This window comes from Silurus meridionalis, chromosome 23, assembly GCF_014805685.1.
Source record: "Silurus meridionalis isolate SWU-2019-XX chromosome 23, ASM1480568v1, whole genome shotgun sequence".
In the NCBI taxonomy this organism is placed as follows: domain Eukaryota; kingdom Metazoa; phylum Chordata; class Actinopteri; order Siluriformes; family Siluridae; genus Silurus; species Silurus meridionalis.
In genome coordinates, this window is record NC_060906.1 from 17213330 (window position 1) to 17236225 (window position 22896).

The 22896-nt window shown below is 36.2% G+C and overlaps 1 protein-coding gene across 1 annotated transcript in view; it reads left to right on the plus strand.

Moving 5' to 3' along the window:
* Positions 1 to 22896, plus strand: part of LOC124377073 (MAM domain-containing glycosylphosphatidylinositol anchor protein 2-like) — a 192619-nt gene that overhangs the window by 104457 nt on the left and 65266 nt on the right. The window contains exons 4-7 of the mRNA XM_046836373.1: positions 1434 to 1630; positions 4735 to 4867; positions 5586 to 5855; positions 18833 to 19162. Coding sequence (XP_046692329.1) covers positions 1434 to 1630; positions 4735 to 4867; positions 5586 to 5855; positions 18833 to 19162 — 930 coding nt within the window. The remainder of the gene's footprint in view (positions 1 to 1433; positions 1631 to 4734; positions 4868 to 5585; positions 5856 to 18832; positions 19163 to 22896) is intronic.

Consider the following 22896-nt stretch of genomic DNA (forward strand, 5'->3'; position numbering starts at 1 on the left):
TGAGTAGCCTGCTCTTTTACAACATTTCACATTTTATTATTTCACCATGTCTCCTGGTGCATATGTATTGTAGATATCTGTATGTCTTTGGGCACTTTCTTCTCTAATTTATTTTCAGATCAAAACAATGGCCAGTGACTATTCTTGCATTTCTTAGGTAGGATGCTAGCATATTTAAAGCAATTGGTTAAATATCGATTGAATATCGAAACGATGTTTTATGACCAAGTCTTCTTAACTGGAAAGGGAAGAAACTTCTCTTGAATGTATTGTTTAATTTTGCTACACAGCCAATAAAATAGTTTAACAAGTTGGAGTCTTTTTTCTCATGGACTTACGTAGAATACGTTTTATTCTGTTGCCCATTCAAGTTTCAATTTTAAGTGGGAACAAGTTGGAGAAGAGCCAAGAATTCTGTTTTAATCAAGCTCTGAGTACATTTTAAAAGGCTTGAATCATGCTTTCAAAAAATGCTTCCCATTAGATACTGCAACTCTTTAAACTTCTGCAGATGAGACTGTAGAAAAAAACAACAGCACCATTTTAGTCATAGAGTATCCATGAGCGAAAAACACAAGAAAGAAATCATTCTCATATCTTTCTCTCCCTCCCCTCCCCCACCCCACAACTCTATTGACAGATGAAATACTGCTACTCTTTTGAAAGTGTAAAATATGAACAATATTTATTTCAGTTGGGTAACAAAGTGTCATAAGCCTTAATTATGTGTTTATTTGACTTGCTATCATTTTGTTGCACAAACAAAATTCTCAGTCAGACAAAAAGTAAATGGTGTTGCACAACTATTATCAATTAAATATTTTGGAGAACTATTTAAGGATCTTTTAGAAACATTTTCAGGACCAAAAGAACATCCTGCCACTTTCTTTAATGCTAATTTTTTTTAAGAAATAGCCTTTATTTGGAGTGAAATTCGGTTCATTGCATATCCCAGCTTGTTAGGATGTTGGGGTCAGTGCACAGTGTCAGTCAGAACATGGCACCCCTGGATCAGAGAGGGTTAAGGGTCCTGCTCAAGAGCACAACAGAGGCATCTTGGCAGTGCTGGGGCTTGAACCCAACCTTCTGACCAGTAACCCAGAGCTATAACTATTGAGCTACCACTGCAACAGTTAGACACATTCTAATATGCGAAAATGTTATTTTTTTTTCAGTCTGTTTTACTGCTGTATATAATATGTTAGTTTTCACATGTGTATTTTAAAAAGATGACATTAAAAAGCCTTTAAATGAAGCTTTTGTTTAAATACTGTTAGTCTAGGAAGCCCTCGTAATTATCGGTTTTATGTTGTGTAATTGTACAATTTGATTAACCCCTTTGTTTAAATCACAATAAAAAATTTTATGTAGCTGATAATAGTTTATGCAAATGGAGTATTTTTTACATGCTGTTTTTCCTAATGTGTCCTCAGACCTGGATGACCCAGTCGTGACGGTTCATCAGAGTATAGGCGAAGCCAAAGAGCAGTTCTACTACGAGAGGACAGTTTTCCTTCGCTGTGTGGCAAACTCCAACCCTCCAGTGCGCTACAGCTGGCACAGGGGCCGAGATGTACTGTCTCAGGGCTCAGATAAGGGTGTGGAGATCTATGAGCCTTTCTTCACACAGGTAAGAGGCCTTTTTTTGACATGATAGTAGTACATATGACTATTGCGATTTAAAAACGAAAAAAAAAAAAGGATTGATGAACTGTTCAACACACAGAGTAAAGGTTTATTGACTTTGTTGTTGCACAGCACTGAAATCTATACAAATTGGCAAAGATCAGCAGATCTGATAGACCCGGAAAACACTGTTTTTTTCGTACATTGTTCATCATTGGTGTCATTGAGTGTATTAAGTGTCTTCACCAGACACTATTAAAGAACAACTATAATAAGGTAGAGATGGTGGGGGGCATGAGCTTCTTTTGCTATTGCTTTCTAACAGACCTGCAGAAACACAGAGGTGGCATATTAAACCCAGCATGGGAATAGCACTGGTAATTAGTAAAAAGGAGTGTACCTATTATGTTTGTGCCTCTCGTCTCTATCGCCAATATCTCTGTCCGCTTTCCTACTGAGAGATTTTTAAAAACAGCAAAAAAAAGATTAGCTGAGCACATTTTTGCAAGTGTTTTTTTTTTTTTGTATCGTTAAATGCCAGCTTACCATTACACCCATGGAGATAGCCAAAGGGGAGGGAGACTAGCGACGACATTTAGCGGTGAAGCCCTCGGTGCTGCATCCAGGGCAGAGCTAAAAGCTTTATTGGTGCTGCTTGTAAAGTCAAACAACTGGATATTGTAATAGCTAGAGTCATGCCTGTGATTTATCTTTCTGTCTAATATACGTATCCACATTTAAAGTACATTTTCTATCTATCAATTGGAATTTTATACCTGCTTTTGATCTGTTTGCATCTGCCCATTTCTCACCCCCTTTCTATCATGTCCTTAACTTTTAACAAACAGATTTTCTTTTCTAGTCAGGTTCCTGTAAAAGGGCTTGTTGTCTGCATGCCAAGACGCTATACTCGGATATCAGGCACAAGCAGCGTACTGAAAGTGAGCTGCTACTCCTTTGACAGAATTACACTAAAGGATTGTATGATGTCTGAAAAATAAAAGTGATGAATCATTTTATTTCTGAAGCCGTCCACAATATAATCTGTCTAATATTCTAATCTATGCTGATGAGTTGGACGGTGGATGAAATGACGCCTCCCCCAAACTTTAAAATCGAACTTGTTTGATTTTTCAGATGCTCATGAGGCATTCACAGTCAACCGAGCTAAAGACGCGGCCATTCATCAAACATGAAATGGTAGAAGTGTAATGGAGTGTGAAAACACTGCACATACTGTACAATAGATTTTCCAAATGGCTTAAAAAAACAAGGAGCAGTATTTGCTTAAACTCTGCTAAACCCTTTCAGCAGTGAACTGTGTGCAGGCTTAATTAGTTTGCTGCTTTTATGGGTTTAAGTCTAAAAAAAAAGAGCATATCCTTGTTGGGCATAACAGCACAGATTCATAAGAAGCAACATTCACATGGAATCTCTTCATTTTATTTGCTTTATAGCGGTATTCTTAAATAGATAGGTAGATCATTTTGCTTGTCCGCGATGTTCTAGTGTATTGAGAAAAGTAATTTAGCACCTGTCCAAATGTTATTCTTTTTTTAAAACCTTTAAAAGAAGCTTTAAAGATTTTTTGGGTAAGTTTTAAGTAAGTAAACATTAAATGTGCATAAAGAAGAGTATATAAGTAGTAAATGCCATGTTTTTAAACTCCCAAATCAATAGCTGTTTCAGTTGTATTGATAATGTAACTTGTATTTCCTTTCAAAATAAGAAGTAAGCACAGGCAGATAGATAAGGATAAAGATAAAAGATTTCAGCATTGGCAGTCTCAAGTTAGTCTGCCAATCACAAAACCATGTTTTACAAATGTAGTGTAAATCTTGCTTCTGGAGGCGGGGCATGAAGTACTGTGCTAAAGTGTTGCATGTGTCCCGTATGTAAGAAATGCTGCGATGTAATGATGGCTACAATGTTTGTACATTCAAAGATTGCAATAAAGAGCAGAAAACAGTAAGAAACAAAAAGAAATCAATCAATATTTGGAGTGACTAAAAAACAAACACCAGTAGCGTCAAGGACGATTTGTACAGTTTTAAAAGGAATTATAATTTGGCTAATAAGGTTTACCTCAATATCTTCAAGAATCTGTTACAGGTCTTGCTTCTGAACACTGTTTTCTCGCTTTCTTCCTTATTTGCATTCAAAAACTTCCAGCCTACAGTGTGTTATAGTATTTGACTTCTTTCCTAGCAGAAATATTTATAGGTTAGTAATGTTTATAATAACTTTGTATTGATTCGATAATGCAAAAGTCATAAAATAATATACTGTATATATATTGGGGACCTAAGGCCTTTTTTTCCCCAGTACTGAGTTTAGTTTTAGGGAAAGATCTTTGCATAGATGAATCATCCATCTATGGTTTTGTGATCATTTTTCCAATAGAGAGGAACTGTAAGATTAAAACAAGAACATGCCATAAAAGAATATTGCATTGTGTCCATAACAATAAGTGAGAGGAACAAAAGCTAAAATATATATATATATATATATATAATTCACAGGCACTTTTCAAGATAATTACATTATTAGCCTGTCCAAAAATATGGAAGTCCTGTAATTTAGTTAATGACGGTAAAATATTTGCAAGTGACTCACTTTGCAAATGGAGAGTTGAGGCATTTAAAATCTAAAAATGTTCAGTCATGTATGTGTCATGGATGATGCAGTGAGTAAGAAGATAAAGATGAATCTGTGTTGAATTTATTGTGAGTCCTTGCCATCGATGGTGCAGTAAATCTGTTTTTATTTTCATATAAAACTACATTACTGTATGATTCAGTTTAAAATATCACTTATTCCATGCGGTGTTCTTTTTTGATACATTCATTTTTGCCTTGTTGTTCTGGGAGTGCATTCGATCGGTCCCCATGTTGTACGTAGGAAGTAAAGGTAACCAAAAGCCATTCAATATGGGGAATATATTGGTAAAAATAGCAGCAGAATAGATGGGTTGTGTTTCATTTGCCGAGGCTCACCATGCTGCAGCATTCAGTTATAAAGCCCTGAAAGGCTGTATTACTTGCGCCGATGGACAGCACTGGAACACACATTTGCACACTGTTCTCTGCCTCTCACTCTGAGCTGCAGGGGGAAACAAAGATCCTGAAGCTGAAGAACTTGAGGCCCAAAGATTACGCCAACTATAGCTGCATCGCCTCGGTCCGGAATGTGTGCGGCATACCTGACCGCAGGGTCATCTTCAAACTCACCAATAAAACAGGTCATATACATTAAAACACATATTTAAAGATATTACTACTGCATTGAGTTACGTCCGATAGATTTTTATATATCACTTTGCAACAGTACATACCGTAGATTAAAGCAAAAGCTTTTTTATTTATTTATTTATTTTTAAACAAATTTCTTTGACACTAGACAACATCCACTACTAATATAACATTTTGCTGAGGTGGAATATATCGTAAAGATCACTTAACTTATAAAAAAAAAAAAAATGGTTAAAATGGAAATATGCAGATCAAGGTTATTTAGGAACAGCTTCTGTACTAGCCTGTGCTTTTTATTTACATATTTTATATAGTAAAACAAATTCATCAGTTTCGGGGCAGACAGTTGTGACCTTTTCATTCATTAGCCATAATGAAAAGGCCTTATGAAAACATAGCCTGTTATAACCCCACTGAGACCCCACATTGCATCTAAAGAGCACATTTACAATAAAACTTATAATACATGCAGGTGCCACAACTGGATTATATTGTTTCACTATGAAAAATAAAGATATAAAATAGACTCAATTGGGATTATGAATGGAGTACATTTTTATTTGAATTTGGATATACTAGACCTATAAGAATTTTTTGTTCTGGACATTATAGAGCTAAATGAGGTTTTGGACTTAATGTTACCTTTGTAAAAAACATCTCTTTTTAAAAATGTGATCTAAACTGCTTATTTCGTTTTGGCCTCTGCAGCCTCGCCATCCATCAAGCTTCTGGTGGAAGATCCGATTGTGGTGAATCCTGGACAGACAGTGTCTCTGGTGTGTATCGCCACGGGTGGTGAACCTCCCCCTACATTGACATGGACCAGTGTCTCGGAGCACCTTCCGGAGAAAAGTGTTTTGAAAGATGGCACGCTCACGCTACCGGCTATCTCTTCTGAAGATGCTGGCGTCTACAGCTGCATCGCCAGCAACAATGTAGGAAACCCAGCCAAAAAGTCTACCACAATTATTGTTCGAGGTAAGTGACACAAATGCATGTATATTGACAAACTACTTTTTAACTGTCCTTTTTTTTTTCTTGTTGAGAATGAAAAATATTCAGTTGATTCACAACCTTTAAACAGTCCACACTCAGTAGTTCCTTACAGTAGTGACAGTATGAATTTCTCACATACTTTATGTCTTCAAAGGCTTTTAGCAGGACATAAGACACTGTTCACTACACTGAGTAATGTGACATTAAATACTCACATTTTATATGCACTCACTGATGACATGAGGTGGCTGAAATCTATATATTTTATCAATCATACAGCACTGAAATCCTATTCACCTACTTAGTGAGCTGGTTATTTAACGCATGCTGTTTTGTTGCATGTCTTTTTGTACAGGTTAAAAGCAGAACATTAGGAAGGATCATAAACAATATGTCAGAATGTCTTTATATATCAGGGTTCCAATCGAAGTTCAAAATGTTATACATGTAATTTCATGCAAAACAGTATTAAACTTTTTGCTATTTTTTGTGATTTTGCTCCTGAGTTGGGTCTTAGAATCAAAAACTGAAACCTTCCTGGTATGCGAGACAGCCATTTCTGTAGGCTATATGTTATTAAATTTTTTAAATTCAAACATTAACCATAATCGGAAAAACGTCAGTTAGTGATAGTTAATAACAGTCTAGAACAGTGAATAAGTATTTAATTTGAGACACAACGCTAGTTTGTTTAGTCAGTTGTAAACATTGTGACATGGTGTTATACTGTCTCCATTATTTGCTCATTTATTATTATCTTGCATTCCGAGGACATTTCGAAAGGCAGCAGCAGATATGCAGCAGCCGTCGTGAGTACTGATGTGCAGTACCTGTCAAAAGTGCGGAAACACTTTTATCGTTTTAGAGACATAGCCCTGTACCTTTTGTTTATATGCAACAAACTATGTAAAAGGCAAAAACACAAGTATTGGGCGGTGAATGATTAGAAGAAGGTTTTGTGGACAGATGAGTCCAAATGTGACCTTTTTGGCTCTAACAGAAGAACTTATGTAAGACAAAGAGAGAAGATGTTAGCACACTGCCTCACACCCACAGTCAAACTTAGAGTGCAGCTTAATGGATTGTAATAGTTCTGGAGAAAGGGTGGTTGGAGACTTACTACAGGTGAAGGAATACTGTACCAACATGTCTACCATTCCATAATTTAACACCATGTTATTCCCTCTGGTCTGCAACTAATTCAAACTAACTTCACACTACAAGAGGACAATGACCTGCAGTGTACGTCAACGCTTTGTATTTAGAAAGCAAGCAGTTGCCTGTTGTGTTATCTATCATTGAATGGCCTGCCCAGTCAGAGGTCAGTCGAACTTGTGAAGGACAACTTTGGGGCAAGTTTTATATGAGGCATAGCAAAGTATTTCAGCTAAATGCTTGGAAAAACGAACTGTCCAGACACCTAGAGTGTGTAAAGCTGTTTTATTATGCTAAGGGAAATTGAGGATTTTATTGAAAATAAAGTTTAACATCTGTACGTTTGGTCAGAGTAAATCTCCATACAGGTAGTCGTCAACTTACGACCATTCGACTTTATGACCACAATCGCTAGCCACGGCGTACGACAGTGCGTACCAGCTTCCGGCAAAATTTCACAGTACTGTACATATAGCCTACTCTACTTACGACCAAATCGTGTTATGACCGGTCTGTCGGTCCCAATCGTGGCCGTAAGTTGACGCCTACCTGTACTATGAAATGACCTGGTTTGTTGGATGAAAACATAGAAAACTATAATTGATTTACTTTATGTATCTCCGAACTTTTGACAGGGAATGTAAGTATGATCCAGCATTAAGCAAATCGATTAACTACCCATTTTGCTTTAATTAATTACATTTTATCACACAGTATAAGAAGCTTTGGCAAGTCTTCCACTTATAGCCTTTTCTTTGACTTGACACTTTACCTATTCTTTATCTCAGCCAGTCAAGGCAAATTAACAAGTCTGCTATGATTGTAAGTAAAAATCTTGTGACAATCGAATCTGCCATCGAAAATGAAAAGCAGGAATTCATGTATAGCACCAGGAAGTACATTGTGTCTCAGTGCACGTGTTCTGAGTATATCACAGCTCTTTCCATAGCTCACATATTTCTGGGAAAGGCAAGCCCTGTGGCATATTACTGTGTAAGTACTTATTAAATGGCCAATTACAGCAATTAAGTAAAGTCAGTCAGGCTAATCACTGAACTGGGGACCTGTGTTCTAGTAAAAAAAAGAGTATTTAAAGAGTTGCTATGGCTGCAAAGCAGGAGAGAAAAAAAAACTCTTTAATTCTCCTATATGTCAACTCACATTAAACTCAGCAGATGCACCACATGCTTTCTCTTTCTCATTTGTTGATCATAGATTTATTCTTTTTGGAATATTCTAAAGCCTAATGAAACTGATGACAAGTCAACCTTAAAAAAACTTTATCTGGCTTCAGAATAATCTGCTGGTGTTTACAGGCATCTCTAATTTGCATAAACCTAGTTGGTCAGCGATAATGACTCATACAATAATGGTTAAAGATGAAACAATGCTTTTTGTTTTTTCTCTATGTATATGCACAGATAAAAATGTAGAAAAACAAACAGTTTTTTTTTTAATCTGAGAGATCATATGGTTTGGAAATGAAGAAGCGGAAACAAAGAAGCAAAGGCAAAGAAACAGAGCACAGAATATTGCGAAAGCTTAAGAAAACCATAGCCTGAACATAAACACGAAGAACATGAAAGACATCAATCATGGACAGACAATGGAAGACAAGACGAGTGCAGAGAACCCTATGGTATATATTCAAGTGCTAATTATCGGAAAATGTTAATCAGGTACAAAAACAAACATGTGATTGGCATGTGACAGTGCAGTGACTTGTAGAAAACATATTCCCATCGAAACATCCCCAAAAAAATTAGGTGTATGTCTGCTATCATAAACATCCTTTTTTTCATGGTTAAAAACACTCTAAAATACTAATCACAAATGAAGTAGGTGTGCGGTGGTTATTTTCTGGTGTTTTACTAGAAGAGGAAAAGAACACTGGCAGGAATAATTTAGTATCAGAGAAATGCTGAATTTCTGCAGTGACTGGTTTTCAGGAATATTTCTGTTTCTCAGTTCAGCAATTTGAATCATTGCTGGAATTCCAGCGCCCCGCATGTTTTCAACGATGCATGAACTACAAAGAAACGTTGTACCTGTTCAACTGAAAATGGTGTTATTTTGAAAAAGTCTATCCAGTTTTAAAAATCGACCAATATAAACTTAGGCAGCTGCAAATAATCAGCCTTAATGTTCATAAACGTTTGTAACCTGTGCATAGTGGTCATTAAGGAGGACTGTGTGGCTCAGAGAGAAGGACCTATGTCACATGTGTTCTGTTTATTGCATGTGTGTGTATGTGTGTGTGTTTGCACCCATATGTGTATATGATATGTGTGCATGTCTATTTCTCTTGTTGTTTATCACACCAGTCCTTGAAAAGCCCTCTTGGTGCATCGTTGCCAAAAGGAGCGTGTGTGTTTGGGCAGATCTCGCCTCAGCAGATGGTGGCTTTTCTGTGCACACTTCCCCACAGCCTGGGATGACTTTCAGCTTGGCCCTCTCCTCCAGTGTCTCAGCATGCTTCTGGCTTGCAAAAAGGCCCTCCATCATGATCCATCATGGATGAGGGGAAGCAGTCTCCCTTCCATGAGCAGGTTAATTTTGGTGCAATTTTAGGCTAGTTGAGGGCACCTCAGACAGCCATATTTGGCTTCTTCTTTACTTCTCTCTCTCTCTCTCTCTCTCTCTCTCTCTCTCTCTCTCTCTCTCTGTTTCTCAATTTTTTTTTTTTGCTGCACAAATAAAATTAGCTCGAGTAGAAAAAAAATCGCAGTCAGAGCCAGCAGTCTTTTGAGGAAATCATTTTCTGTGGCATGCACCATTTTCATGCTCAGAAAATCACAAGTTCTGGAGATGCATGTCTCTGTAACACAAAATTCATTCGTTTGATTTATCGATATTGCTGGCTTCACGTAACACTTATAAAGGTACCATTTTTTTTATTTCCCTTCTTTTTAATATTGGGAAATGAACCACATAGTCAGAATCAAAGGTGCAGTATCAAAGTCACATTCTGCTCCCGTCTCATGTAACGATTCCTCGAGGAGACTCGACAAGATGTAAGGTGCGCTTTTTAAGTGAATATCAGTCCTTTGAGTTAGATTGAATGCACTGATTGTCTGTCGCTCAGCAGGCTGTCTCAATGAAGAAACTCAATGCTATTTATGAGCGCGAACCGAGCCGACGACTCCTGCTGCTTATATTTGGGTTCTGAGTAAATGGAGAGAACAAAGTACAACCCCCAAATTTTCTTAGTGAAAGCAATTTGTTAAAACTCTGTGTCCAGCTTGTGAATCAGTATGTGACCAGGTAACATTTCATTTATATTTGGAGTAGGTTTAGACCCTGATGAGAAAGAGCCTGCTTTTTCTGGTGAGCGATATGGACATCATTTACAGTGTAGATGACACTTAAGCATTTTAGTCACTACACTCCAGGGGATAAAGAATGAGTGAGGTCACATGAAGCAGCTGAGCAGCAGCCAGGAGAACAGTGTCATGGGTATTTCTTCTCTTTCTCATCCGAGTACCCTTGACTAATGTCACGCGTAAGGTAGAGACAGCCATCTGTCCCTGTGGAGTGTGCTAAGCATACTGATTATACAAGGGGGAGCCCAGGGGTCAACACAGAAACACTCCTGCTAAAAAAAAATGCAAGGTCAGGTAAGGAGAATGTCTTTGCCTTTACCTAAGGTTATCAAATAAGAGTAAGGAAGAGATAGTGGGTGAAAATGTGGGGTGTGGGGAAGAGAACATTTGCGGTTATTGATAACACACTGTCTTGCCTTCAAACAAATCTGATTAGTGTTATTGGATTGGCAGCCTATTCAGAATGTAATTCTAAATGAGTCTAGTATTTCCGGGAGAGGGTTCGGATTCATAGCAACCCTGACCAAGATAAAGCTGTTAATGAAAACAAGTGAATGAATAAATGAATGTAGAAAAACAGATCTGTCCTTGAATTTGTATAGTTTAATGCTAAACAAGAATGTAAGAAATAACATAGTTTTATTGCTTCACTGACTAATCAAAAAACCTTTTCTAATAACACATTTGGATTTTATTTTGCAACCGATTTTTGCAAATATTCTGCTAATGTCACACAAATTAACGGTCTTAAGTTCTCTTTTAAAATAACCGAAGAATTGTGCATAACTGTGACACAGAGTTATGTTCTGAATACCTCAAGAACTGTGGTCTGAATACCAATGTGTTCAATTTCTGTATTAAATCCCCACTAGATGTGCATAACTCCACTCCTAACGAGGCCCTAAATCACTTTTAGGCACAGCCTTGAGTTGCTTGTTTTTTTGTATTATATATTAGTGGTGGTTGTACTGATTTGTATAGAATACATTACAAATAAAATCCATTGACCATTCTGTCAATTCTACACCAATCACTACAGTGTATTATCTTACATTGTTAAAGTGATTCGTATAACAGCATGGTACAGTAAATTCCTTGTAGAAATATGAACGGTTTTGGATGACGGTCATTAAATAAAGTTATAGAAAAGCCTCCATGCAGGGTCGTGCACAGAGGGGCGGCCCGGTGGTTAGAGCCACTTCCCCTCTACCCTCAGTGGCTGAGGTGCCCCTCTCGCCTTTTGTATTTCTGTCGGTAATGATTTGCCCTCGTTCTTCTGAAAGTGCTAACAACTTTTACAAAATATCCATGTTTTTAGAAATAATATGTAATTGCAAATCATAAATGATGAGGTTGTCAAGATATTTCAGAACATAGTACCCGAATAAAAAGGTTTTGCTGTATATTGTCGGTTATAATCAGAATTGTATGTGTGATTGTGATGTTCTAAAACAAAAACAACAGAAATTATTACGCAGTGTGCTGTCTTCTCTTTTAATTGTATATTTGTAATTGTAATTGGATAAACACCCACCCCCTTACTGACTCTTTTTTGTTTGGTGCACTGCCCTTAAAACGTCTGTGCACGGCCCTGTCACCATGTAAGAAAAGTAGCACACACCTGTCATTTTCGACCAGTATAACAATGCCTTATCTCTTTAATTTGTTCTTTAAAAGGAAATTAAAATTGAATAAATAAAACGGTAACTGTACCATTTGAAGTTTATTTGATACACTAAAGCTAAGCTGTATATATTGTTTTCACTTGATCAAGTATGGGCTAGTTTGCATTCTCACATTTTTTATGTACATAACACATTAATGCGTAACCAAACTCTGGTAGGATGAGATTCCATTATCGAGAGGAGGAGATGGTAGCTATTGACTTGAATTCAGGAGATTGAGATGACTGGTGGATGGGGCATGAGGGAAGTTCTATCGATGTAACTTAATGCACTCTAATGTATTAGCTACTGATGATCAGACAGACATGAAATGCAGTGCTATCAGATTTTACTGTATTCTATATTTGCTGCCGTTATTTAATACCTTTTTTTATTGATTTACAATTATATCAGGTACCTGATAATATCATAACTTTGATCTGTCAATAAAAAAAAAAAAGAAGTACTCACTAATTTACAGACAGGATCTCTGAGATGAGATAATTGGCATGTTTCAATGATGCATGTATTCTCTCTTTAATGGATATTCAATAAAGGCGGTTCTACCTGAAAGTGCAAAATACATGGACGTGCCTATGCAAATACATCAACTTTGGGATGTATCTAGCCTGTAAGTCACTCTGGAAATGACAATTCCAAGTGCACATTAACATGACTAAAATGAAATTACGTTTACTGCATATCTTTTTTTATCCCTTGAAAATGGCTTTTATATATTTTTATATTTTATATATAGTTTATATTATTGGGTTTAAAAAATGGTTTCATAGTCAACACCAGTTTACGCTCCAAATTTTCGCTTTATAAATGAAAAACACATCTGGGTCAACATCTTTTACTTGGTCTTCATATTGTTTTCTGAGCAATTTAATTAGCAATTATTGTTGAGTGTTTAATGTTGGCTTGAAAAAAAAAAATAGTGTGCCCCCTCACAGATTCTTCCGTGATATACCTTACAAGTATCTGTTTGGACCTCAGACTCGTGCCATTTTTGCCATTGGGAAACAAAAATGTGTATTCCTCTGTTTATGTTTTTTTTAAACATGAATGATGTACAGCAAACTGTATAGTCAGTACTGTAGGTTTAACAATGGTGTTAAAGCAAATACTTGTGTACACAGTACAACTTATTTAAAAGTAAGAAGTGCTCCTTTTGTTTACTGCTGGTGCTGTGAGCAGCCATATTGATTTTTATGTCACTTGCTGAACTTTGGGGTTGAAAAGACAATCCCATGTTTATGAGCAGAATTTCTTAGCTGTAGCAGTGCTTCAAAGATAGAGAGTGGAAATCTAGATCAACAGTTTTATTCAAATGCAGCATGCTTTATGCAGTTATGCTTTGTACAGCACCTGCACCAAAATTCTTCAGGTTCCATGCTGTTTCTTTGAGAAAAAGAAACAGCATGCGTTCAGAGAACTTGATCTTAATCACATGCTTTTTTATGTGTTTATATGAGGTCCATTTTAACTATTCAATTTTAGGTTCTTTTTAGGTAACCAATTTATCCAAAGCGACTTACATTTAAGACAGGATACAACTAAAGAAAGTTAAATAGTCCTGTTCAAGAACCCAACAGTGACAGTTCGGTGATGCTGGAATTTGAACTCACAACCTTTCAGGCAATTGCCTAATGCATTATCTCAATAATCACTGGCTATTTGTTTAATGATGTATGATTTAAATTGCTCTTCAACCAGAAAAAACACTGCCATGAAAATATGCACAGAATGCAAATATAGTGCTATGTACAGAATATTCATACACCTCCCTGAATGCAGGTAAATAGTTTCTGCGTTTCCTATAGGCTACTTCTAAGCTGCAAACCACTGGACTGTGGTAATGAGAATCATTTATCAGACACAAAGCACTTAAATCTCTGCTACATAAACTGAACTACATCATGCACATCAGCAGATAACCAGCGCATTTGCATGCGTTCAGAGAACGTGATTTACCCTCTTAATCACATGCTTTGTTATGTTTTTATATATATATATATATATATATATATATATATATATATATATATATATATATATATATATATATATATATATATATATATATATAAGTGGCTCTATCCAGCAGTTTGGATTCAAGGGTGTTTTTTTCCTGCAAAATCAGCACCAGTGTGTACTGTATATTTTGGTTAAGATCAAAGCTTCTGAGAAAGTTTACAGCCAGCGCATTAAAAGAAAGTCTACACAGCAAAACCTGTGCCATTAATAATATATAGCCGACATGTTTTCATGCTTTAGTGCATACTGTATGTTGATTCTTTTACAAATTGTACTTTTGTAGGTGGAATAAGAGTCAATAGGATACTAAAACAATCTTTTACACTTTGATTTTCTTCTACCTAATAACCTAGTTATAATAAGCTAGCCTCTTTTTTGTGACTGGCATTTACAATATTACCTGGAACATGATGCAGAAATATAATTGAGTTGTGTAGTAATCTTTTTAAATAACATGCTCAATGGCATCTAATATTTATTGTAATTAAATTTTCAATTGATTTCTTTTCTTTTCTCTTTTTTCTTTTTTTGCCATTTTTGTCTAGTGGATTTTAACCCTTACTATGCAGTACTTTAGTCCATGATAATACTGCTTTCTGTGTAGCTGCATTGTAATAAGGAACTTTTTCTGTCACAGCTTCTTCTAAAAACCTTCTTTCAGCTTCTCCCATTAGGAGTCGCCACAGCGGATCATCCACATGTTTGATTTGGCACATGTTTTTACACTGGATGCCCTTCCTAACGCAACCCTCCCCATTTATCCTTGGGACCGGCACTAAGGCTTGTGCAACCCTAAAGGCTGGGGTTGGTTCCCTGACCAGGGATTGAACCCGGTCCGCAGCGTTGAGAGCACCGCATCCTAACCACTAGACCACCAGGGAACCCCTGTCACAGCTTCTTCTACATTAGATTATATCATTATTTATACATTTACATTATGTTAATAGAAATTTTCTCAAATTGCCATTGAGTAACATTCCTTTGCAATATCAACATGGCAGACAAATTCACCAACAACCAAATTAGCAGCACTAACATTACAGATATTTTACTGTAAACATATTTATATTAAATCATGTTTCCAAGTGGTGGTTTCCCTCCAGCATAATGTAGAACTAATGTATCATCTTGGCAGCAAAAGCATACACTTTGAATGGCAATAGCAAAGAGCTGTTTTTCACTGTAATATTAATGAGGATTTTGCACGGATGGATGGACTAACAATTCTCTGACAGCTAATAGATTCATGTCTATCCTTCCCTCTTTGCTCTCTTTGCTTTTTGAGGTTTGTCACTACTTGTGCAAAAATAAATTCCCTAGTCAAGATAAACCTGGGTGTGTGTGTTGCCACTACAGACTATGGAAACATCAATCCTATGCTGAATATCTGGATTAGAGTCAATACTGCCTCTCTACCTGCACTGGAAACAAATCAGGAAGTATTTCAATGTCCTGTCCGTGGTGTTGACTGAAGATCCTGCAGAACACGAAAACATCATACCTTATCATTGTTTCAGCTAATTTAGCAAAAGTAGCATGCAGATCAAGTAGTTGACTTACTTATTAACACCCAAAGTACAAGGTGAGTCATTTGTGGTTTAATAGTTTAAGGAGAAATGTAAGTGCGCTCTCGCTTTCGAAAATGGTGTGTTTAAACAAAAAAACCTTAAAACACAAGGTCTGTTTAAATGCACTCGGGATCAGAGGTGCAGGCAAGTGAAGAATTTTTAATGTGAATCAAATTTTCCAGAATTAATCTTAAAACAGAATTGGAAAGAAAAAATGTTGTGCTAGTCATAATTGTGTGTCTTCTCTGTGCTTGAAAAAAAATGTCCCTCATCCCCAAGGTGACTTTAATGCTATGGTCAGTCACACTACAGGTGCTAAATGAATCTATTTCTGTACACTGAACTATTCATTAAGGCTAATGCAGATTACAGACTAGCTTCTTCATTTTGGAGCGTAATGAAGTCATACACACATCTGTTGTGTCTCCAAGCCCAAATGTTTTGTCATTTCCAAATATGAGTTTAGAGGAATTTTGTTTAAGATGGCCCTACACATCTAAATCATAGCACTCCCAGATTACTTATTGATATTAGATGATCTGCAGTGCTTTGTACTTTGAAAATACAGTATTAACGATAGTACATATCATCCCCAGGCTCTCTTTTTTTCTCAAGTTTTTTTTGTGGTTTTAGATAAAGGTAAGGCTTAAATTAGTCATAATAGTTGCACAGAGATGAATGGCATTTCATTTTTTCCTCCGTGTGCTGTCAGCAGATGTTCAGTTGCAGATGGTAAATGAATGCCAAATTTGGTGCAGGCTTGACAATCATCCAGTGTTCTGCTGTGTTCAGAGTCACTAGCTATACATATGCTAAACTGGTAAAAAGGGACTACTAGCATACTGAGTTCTGGAGACAAAATATTTCAGGAATGTAAACAAGCACACAAAAATGACTGTGGCAGAATATCCATTGTATGGAACCCATTAGCTATACTGCAAAGGAGTGTTGCTAGTGTAGCAGATCTTCTGCAGGCACTAGTCCATATAAGATTATGTACATTCAGCACAAATTTGCATAGATATTTTATATTTAAAATTGTAAATACCCTTTTTAACAACATTTACAGCATTTAGCAGATGCCCTAAGCCAGAGTGATGTACAAAAATGCATGTAAGTCACTATAAATGAATAAATCAACACTGGTTCACTACGTGGAAAGCTTAGCATACCTTTTTTTTTCATTATGTAAAGACATAAAACAAACAAGGAAAATGCAAGTGTTTCAGGAAGGTAGGTTTTCACCCATCGTTTGAAGAAAGGCTTTTCGGACATGTAGGGGAAGTTCATTTCACCACCTAGGCGCTAAAACAGAGTAGAGTTTTGATGTATACCTACCTCTTACCTTGATAGATGGTGGGATCATCTCTGAGTCGAGCAGTGCTAGAAGATTTGAGGGCGTGTGGTGCAAAGCGAGGAGACAACTTTTGTAAATTGGTGACCAAAAAATTGAAAGCAGAGTGTTTGAACATGATTAAACCACAAAGGATCTGTTTCTCCATGTCTCACCTGTTCAGAGTTTATAGCGCTGAAAAATGATTTAATTTAATTTAAAACTGATGAGACTTAATGCTTTACTTATCTTCTAGTTTCTTCTCAAACATGCCCCATAGTAACCATTTGAAATAAAGACATTAATGGTGGCATACATGATCTCTTCTCTGTTCAATTCTGGAAGACAATGGATTTATTCTTAAAAAAACTCAAACCATAGGTGATCCAATAGAAACTACTTCACAGGATTAGCACAAACAAATGCCCAAGCTCAGAAACACACTTAGGATTCTGAAAATTGGCTTTGCCACACTGAGTGTAAATTCTTCATTGCAAATATCATCACCACCAAATTGAATATAAGGCCAGCAAAATCATGAAAATCATATATATCATATATATAAAAATAATAATAATAATAATAAAATATATATATATATATATATATATATATATATATATATATATATATATATATATTTTATTATTATTATTATTATAATTTTCATGCTTTTATTCACGCATGTATATATATCATCTTATTACCTACTGCACCTTCTGTACATTAATCACTCTTACCCCTGTACATATGGACCCGTACCCTCATTTAACATATTGCTATTTATTGCAAATAGGCCAATTAAACATTTCTGGTTAGATGCTAATGCATTTCGTTGGCTCTGTGCATGCACTTTGCACAATGACAGTAAAGTTGAATCTAATCTAAATGCAATATAATTGGACAGGATATCTGGCAGGGTTTTTAATTTTTAAATGTTTTTTATTTATATTTTTTTATTTTTATACTGCAATCCTGATCAGTTCCATGAAATGCAATAGTTGTTGTTGATATCGATTTCCCTATTGTGCCGAATCATTTTTTATTTGAATAGAATTTAATCCTATAGCCTCAGTGGCCGAGACTGTTCTCCACGGCACAGCCAGTAACACATGATTAACTGACAAGAGTCTCAAATTCCTTTTATTCAATTTGAAAAAGGTCATTGTCAGCCCATTGTATTAAGGTTTATTGACACTATTTTCTATCATTGGACCAGGGTGGAAATTAATCACTTATATAAATTGAAGTCTTCTGTAGGGACATGTCAACATTATTACAACAATGAATTAGAGAGCGGATCTATTTTCAGGATGGGATCAATTTTAAACAAAGGCGCAAGGTCTTGTTTTGCATCCGAGCTGCCATTTGCTTACGTTTTGCTATGCATTTTCAATTTTCTTTTCGAATTGATGGGCAGTTTCCTCGATACTCTTGTTTTTATTTTAAACTGATAATGTCTTAGGAATGTTGATGAAATGCTTGAATGACTTTGCATACGAAATTAATTTAGATTTGTATCTGAAGGTATCTGTAACTTGATTAATATCTGCAGATTAGGATGAATTTCAAACAAACTCAACTAAACCACAGATCCAGACTTAACAATTATTCGGTCTATTCATTGCAGTCTATTATTCATATTCATGTGCTGATTAGCACATGTTGTCCTGGAATAGTCATATAGGTTGGCAGTAAACAAAGAAAATCATCACTCTGAAGAATCTTGACACCATCAGGGTTCAATAACATTGCGGTGTTGATAGAAGTAGTTTCTAAAGCATTAAAGCTCATAGTGAAAAGAAAACAGATATTACTTAGGCATTTACGAGACTCATTCACATGCTAATTCTTGTTTACCTATTTTCTTTTCCAGCGCTGAAAAAGGGACGCTTTTGGATCACTCCTGACCCATACCACAACGATGACAACATCCAGATCGGCCGCGAAGTGAAGATCTCGTGCCAGGTGGAGGCGACACCCCCTGAGGAACTGCAGTTCAGCTGGCTGAAGAACGGCCGAGCTCTGCGCAGCTCTGAACGCATGGTCATTACACAGACTGACCCTGAAATCTCCCCAGGAACCACCAACTTGGACATCATCGATCTGAAGTTCACTGATTTTGGCACTTACACCTGTGTGGCATCACTCAGAGGCGGGGGCATCCCCGAGATTAGCATTGACGTTAACATCTCTTCCACCACTGGTGAGCCTTACACACACTTGCTGGCCTGAGCTGCTGGATCACCACCCACACGTTTAGTATTGCACTTCACATGTCAAAGTAATTAAAGTCTACATGCTGTCAGGGAAAATGGCTATGCCAATATGTGCAGGTTTCATAACAGCACTTCAGTTAGGGGTTTACTGTGCTGTTTTTTCCACTTTGCCGTGACACCAATTTTTTTCCTTAATAGTGAGACCTTTTTTTTTTTCCCTCAACATGTAACCAGACCTGCAGTTCTATATACTGTACACTGTAAAATATGTGTGCATTTTAAAGATCCTAACATTTAAAGCTACATTATATGTGTAGGTTTTTATGTAAGATGTCTCCATTCATGCAAACAGATCCATTAAGGATGTGTTTGGAGATGGAGGAAGTGGAAGGAAAAAAGAGGCAGAAGAAAAAAAGCTTACCTTTCTAATTAGCACTCATTGAGTTAATCAATAAGCTTCCATCTATCCGTACTGTATCACCATGCTCATCTTGGACTAGTAGGAGGAGAACCACATCAATGCGCGTGCTAAGGAAACATTGCGTGACCTATAGGAATCCTACCAGAATGCAAGGCTTTCATCTTCCATCTGGCTGGTCGTCTGCTGCCTTTCAGTGATTTTCTTAGTCAGTTTGTAAAATCACACTTTATTTTTGAAATTTTTAAAGCAAGAAATGAATGGATGTCTCAAGTACTCAAATACATGTTTTTAAAAAGGGCCTTGCTTTGGATGCTATATAGCTGTCTAAATGGCACTGAAACTAACGTTTATGATTGTAAAAAAATATGTGGTCTGATCAAAGCATTGAATACTAACTTTGAATACTATACCTATACATTCCAACTTTATAACCTCTTTATCTCTGTGAAGCTGCACTGGGACAATGTTCATTTGTAAAGTGCTATACAAATTAAGCTTAATTGAATTTAATTAAATAGCTAACAGGGGGCGCATTACTAAAGCCACTTTTCAAGCAGTGCATGTTCCATTACAGTTTAAACATAAAATGATTTTTATTGATTTAAAAGGGTTTAGCTGATCGTAATAAATATTTAGTTGAAAGTGATTTTTTGGGGGTAGACTTGGGAGGTGGAAGCTCAGTGGTTCAGGCTTTTGGTTATTGATTGGAAGGTTGGGGGTTCAAGACCCAGTATTGCCAAGCTGCCACTCTTGGGCGCCTTAGAATGGCCCTTAATGCTCTGTATTCTTGGGGCTCTGTATCATGGCTGACTCTGTGCTCCTAACATCGCTAGAATATGCAGAGAAAGAATTTCACTGTTCTGTAAAGTACATGTGGCAAATATAAAGCACCACCTTTGTTGTTAATCTGAAATAATCACTTACTTGCCTTCACAGCACTTAACATTTATAGAGGAATCTACCTAGTTGCTGTTGACTCTACATTCCCAGAAAGTAACATTTCCAGAATGTTCAGGATGGACCTGCCAGGAAGGAGGAAAAGAGGAAGGCCAAGAAGGAGGTTTATGGGCCAAGAAGGAGGTTTATGGACGTGGTGAGGGAAGACATGCAGGTCGTTGTTTTAAATGAGGCAGACAGTATAGGACAGAGTAATATGGAGACGAATGATCCCCTATGGTGACCCCTAATGGGAGCAGCAAAAAAAAAAAAAGACAACTTGAGTGCTATGAAAAAATCCAACTGGCCAATTGAAGGCAAATATGTGAAAACACTGCATGTTTGTTTTTGGGTTTTTTTTTACACGTGCATTCTGAGATGCTATTCTGCTCATCACAGTTGTAAAGCGGGGTTATTTGAGTTGCAGTAGTCTCCCTGTCAGCTCAAATCAGTTATTATTCTTATGTGGCCTGTCTAATCAGCAGGGCCTTTCCTCCTCTATGCTTATCTTCATAGTTTGTTGTACATGAAAATCCCACAAGATCAGCAGCTTTTGAAACACTCAAATCGGCTTGTCTGGGACTAACAGTCATGCTATGGTCAAAGCCAATGAGATGACTTTTTTCCTCAATCGGATTTTAGTGTAAGCATTGCCTGAAACTCTGCATCTAATCTAGTGCGTTGCTGACAGGTGATTTTCTGAATGATTGCAAGAAAGCCACGTAATCAGATTAAGTTTTAGGTAAGCGATGTAGTATTAAATGAGATATATTCTCACATAAACATATGCACATGGTTTAGATATTTTACAAAATGCACTAGGTTTTGGATTTTAAAGCAGGCTTCTGTTCATCAGCTCTCTGCCATATTTGCACCAGCATTTTCTTGACATTCCAATATAATTTCAAAACAGGGAGAATGTAATCTTTTAATAATCCCACATTCACTTGATCTGCAAAATGAAGCGTGCCTGCCATGTTTGTTTTCTTGTTGTCATTTAAATAGTAAAAACCTGTGTTTTGGATGCATCAGTAAATAAAAAAAATGGTTTTGAGCACACCTTAGGAAAATCAATAAAAGTCAAAGATGTATGTATGTGAGATGGGCTTGAAAGGAGCAATTGAAAGGGAATTTCATGGAGTAAAACAAAATTAAACAATATTTTTAAACTGGGAGAACTACAAGAAATTAATTATGTATTATCATATACTCTTTATTTATTTATTCATTCTATTCTTTTCATTTATGTTTAAGGTTGTGGCACAATCACATAACATCAAAAACAACAGTTATTGCTGGTATTAAAGCAGCTATAAACAGCTTTTCCCTATCAGCATCTCTTGTGACAAAATAATAAAATTATAGACAAAATAAAAACGAGCTGACTGTTGCAATCCACTGACACTGAAGTCTTCTTCGAAAAAATAATAAATGAAGGTAAATTAACCATAGTTCACCATACAAATCCCTACTGTATGTATGATTTCACAGGAAAAATATTAGCAATGATTGCTGCGAGAGCAATGATGTAAGCGCTGTGCTTAATAATTATTATAATAATAATAGAAATAATGTATTTTGTTATATAGTAATATATTTATATAATACAACAGTAATCCCCTTTTTAATCGCGGTGGTTACGTTCCAAAACCGCCCGCGATAAACGAAAAACCGCGATAAACGGACGCCACCCCAAAAATGCTACTTTATGTATACGGTACTGTACTGTTTTCACATTTTACTGCATTTTATAATTAATAATTATATTTTTATTGATAATTTCAACATAAAACTTTTCAAAAACAATTTGTGCTATCTGCGAGAGACCGGGAAAATCTGAAATATATATATATATATATATATATATATATATATATATATATATATATATATATATATATATATATATATATATATGTATATATATATATATATATATATATATATATATATATATATATATATATATATATATATATATACACACACACACACACACACACACACACACACACACACACACACACACGCACATATTTGCTTGCGCTTAGCTTATTTTAGTGAGACTAAGGCCGTTATAAGCATAAGTCAATGTGTTTACATCCTGGATGCTGTTAAGAATAAAAGGTTTTATGTTAAATGTATGTTTTGTATATCTGAAAGGGGTAAAATGCAAGGCCATTTAAAACCAATGCAAGTCTTAATAAAAGCATTCATCAGCGATTAAGAGGCAGGCCTTCCTGGGTTTTATGCTGTGAAAATGTTTGCAATGAGATTGAGCCCAGAATAATCAATGTTTGAACACATTTCTTTTTATGCTCCTACACACCCTAGACTGCAATGAAAATGCTGAGAGTGAGGTGA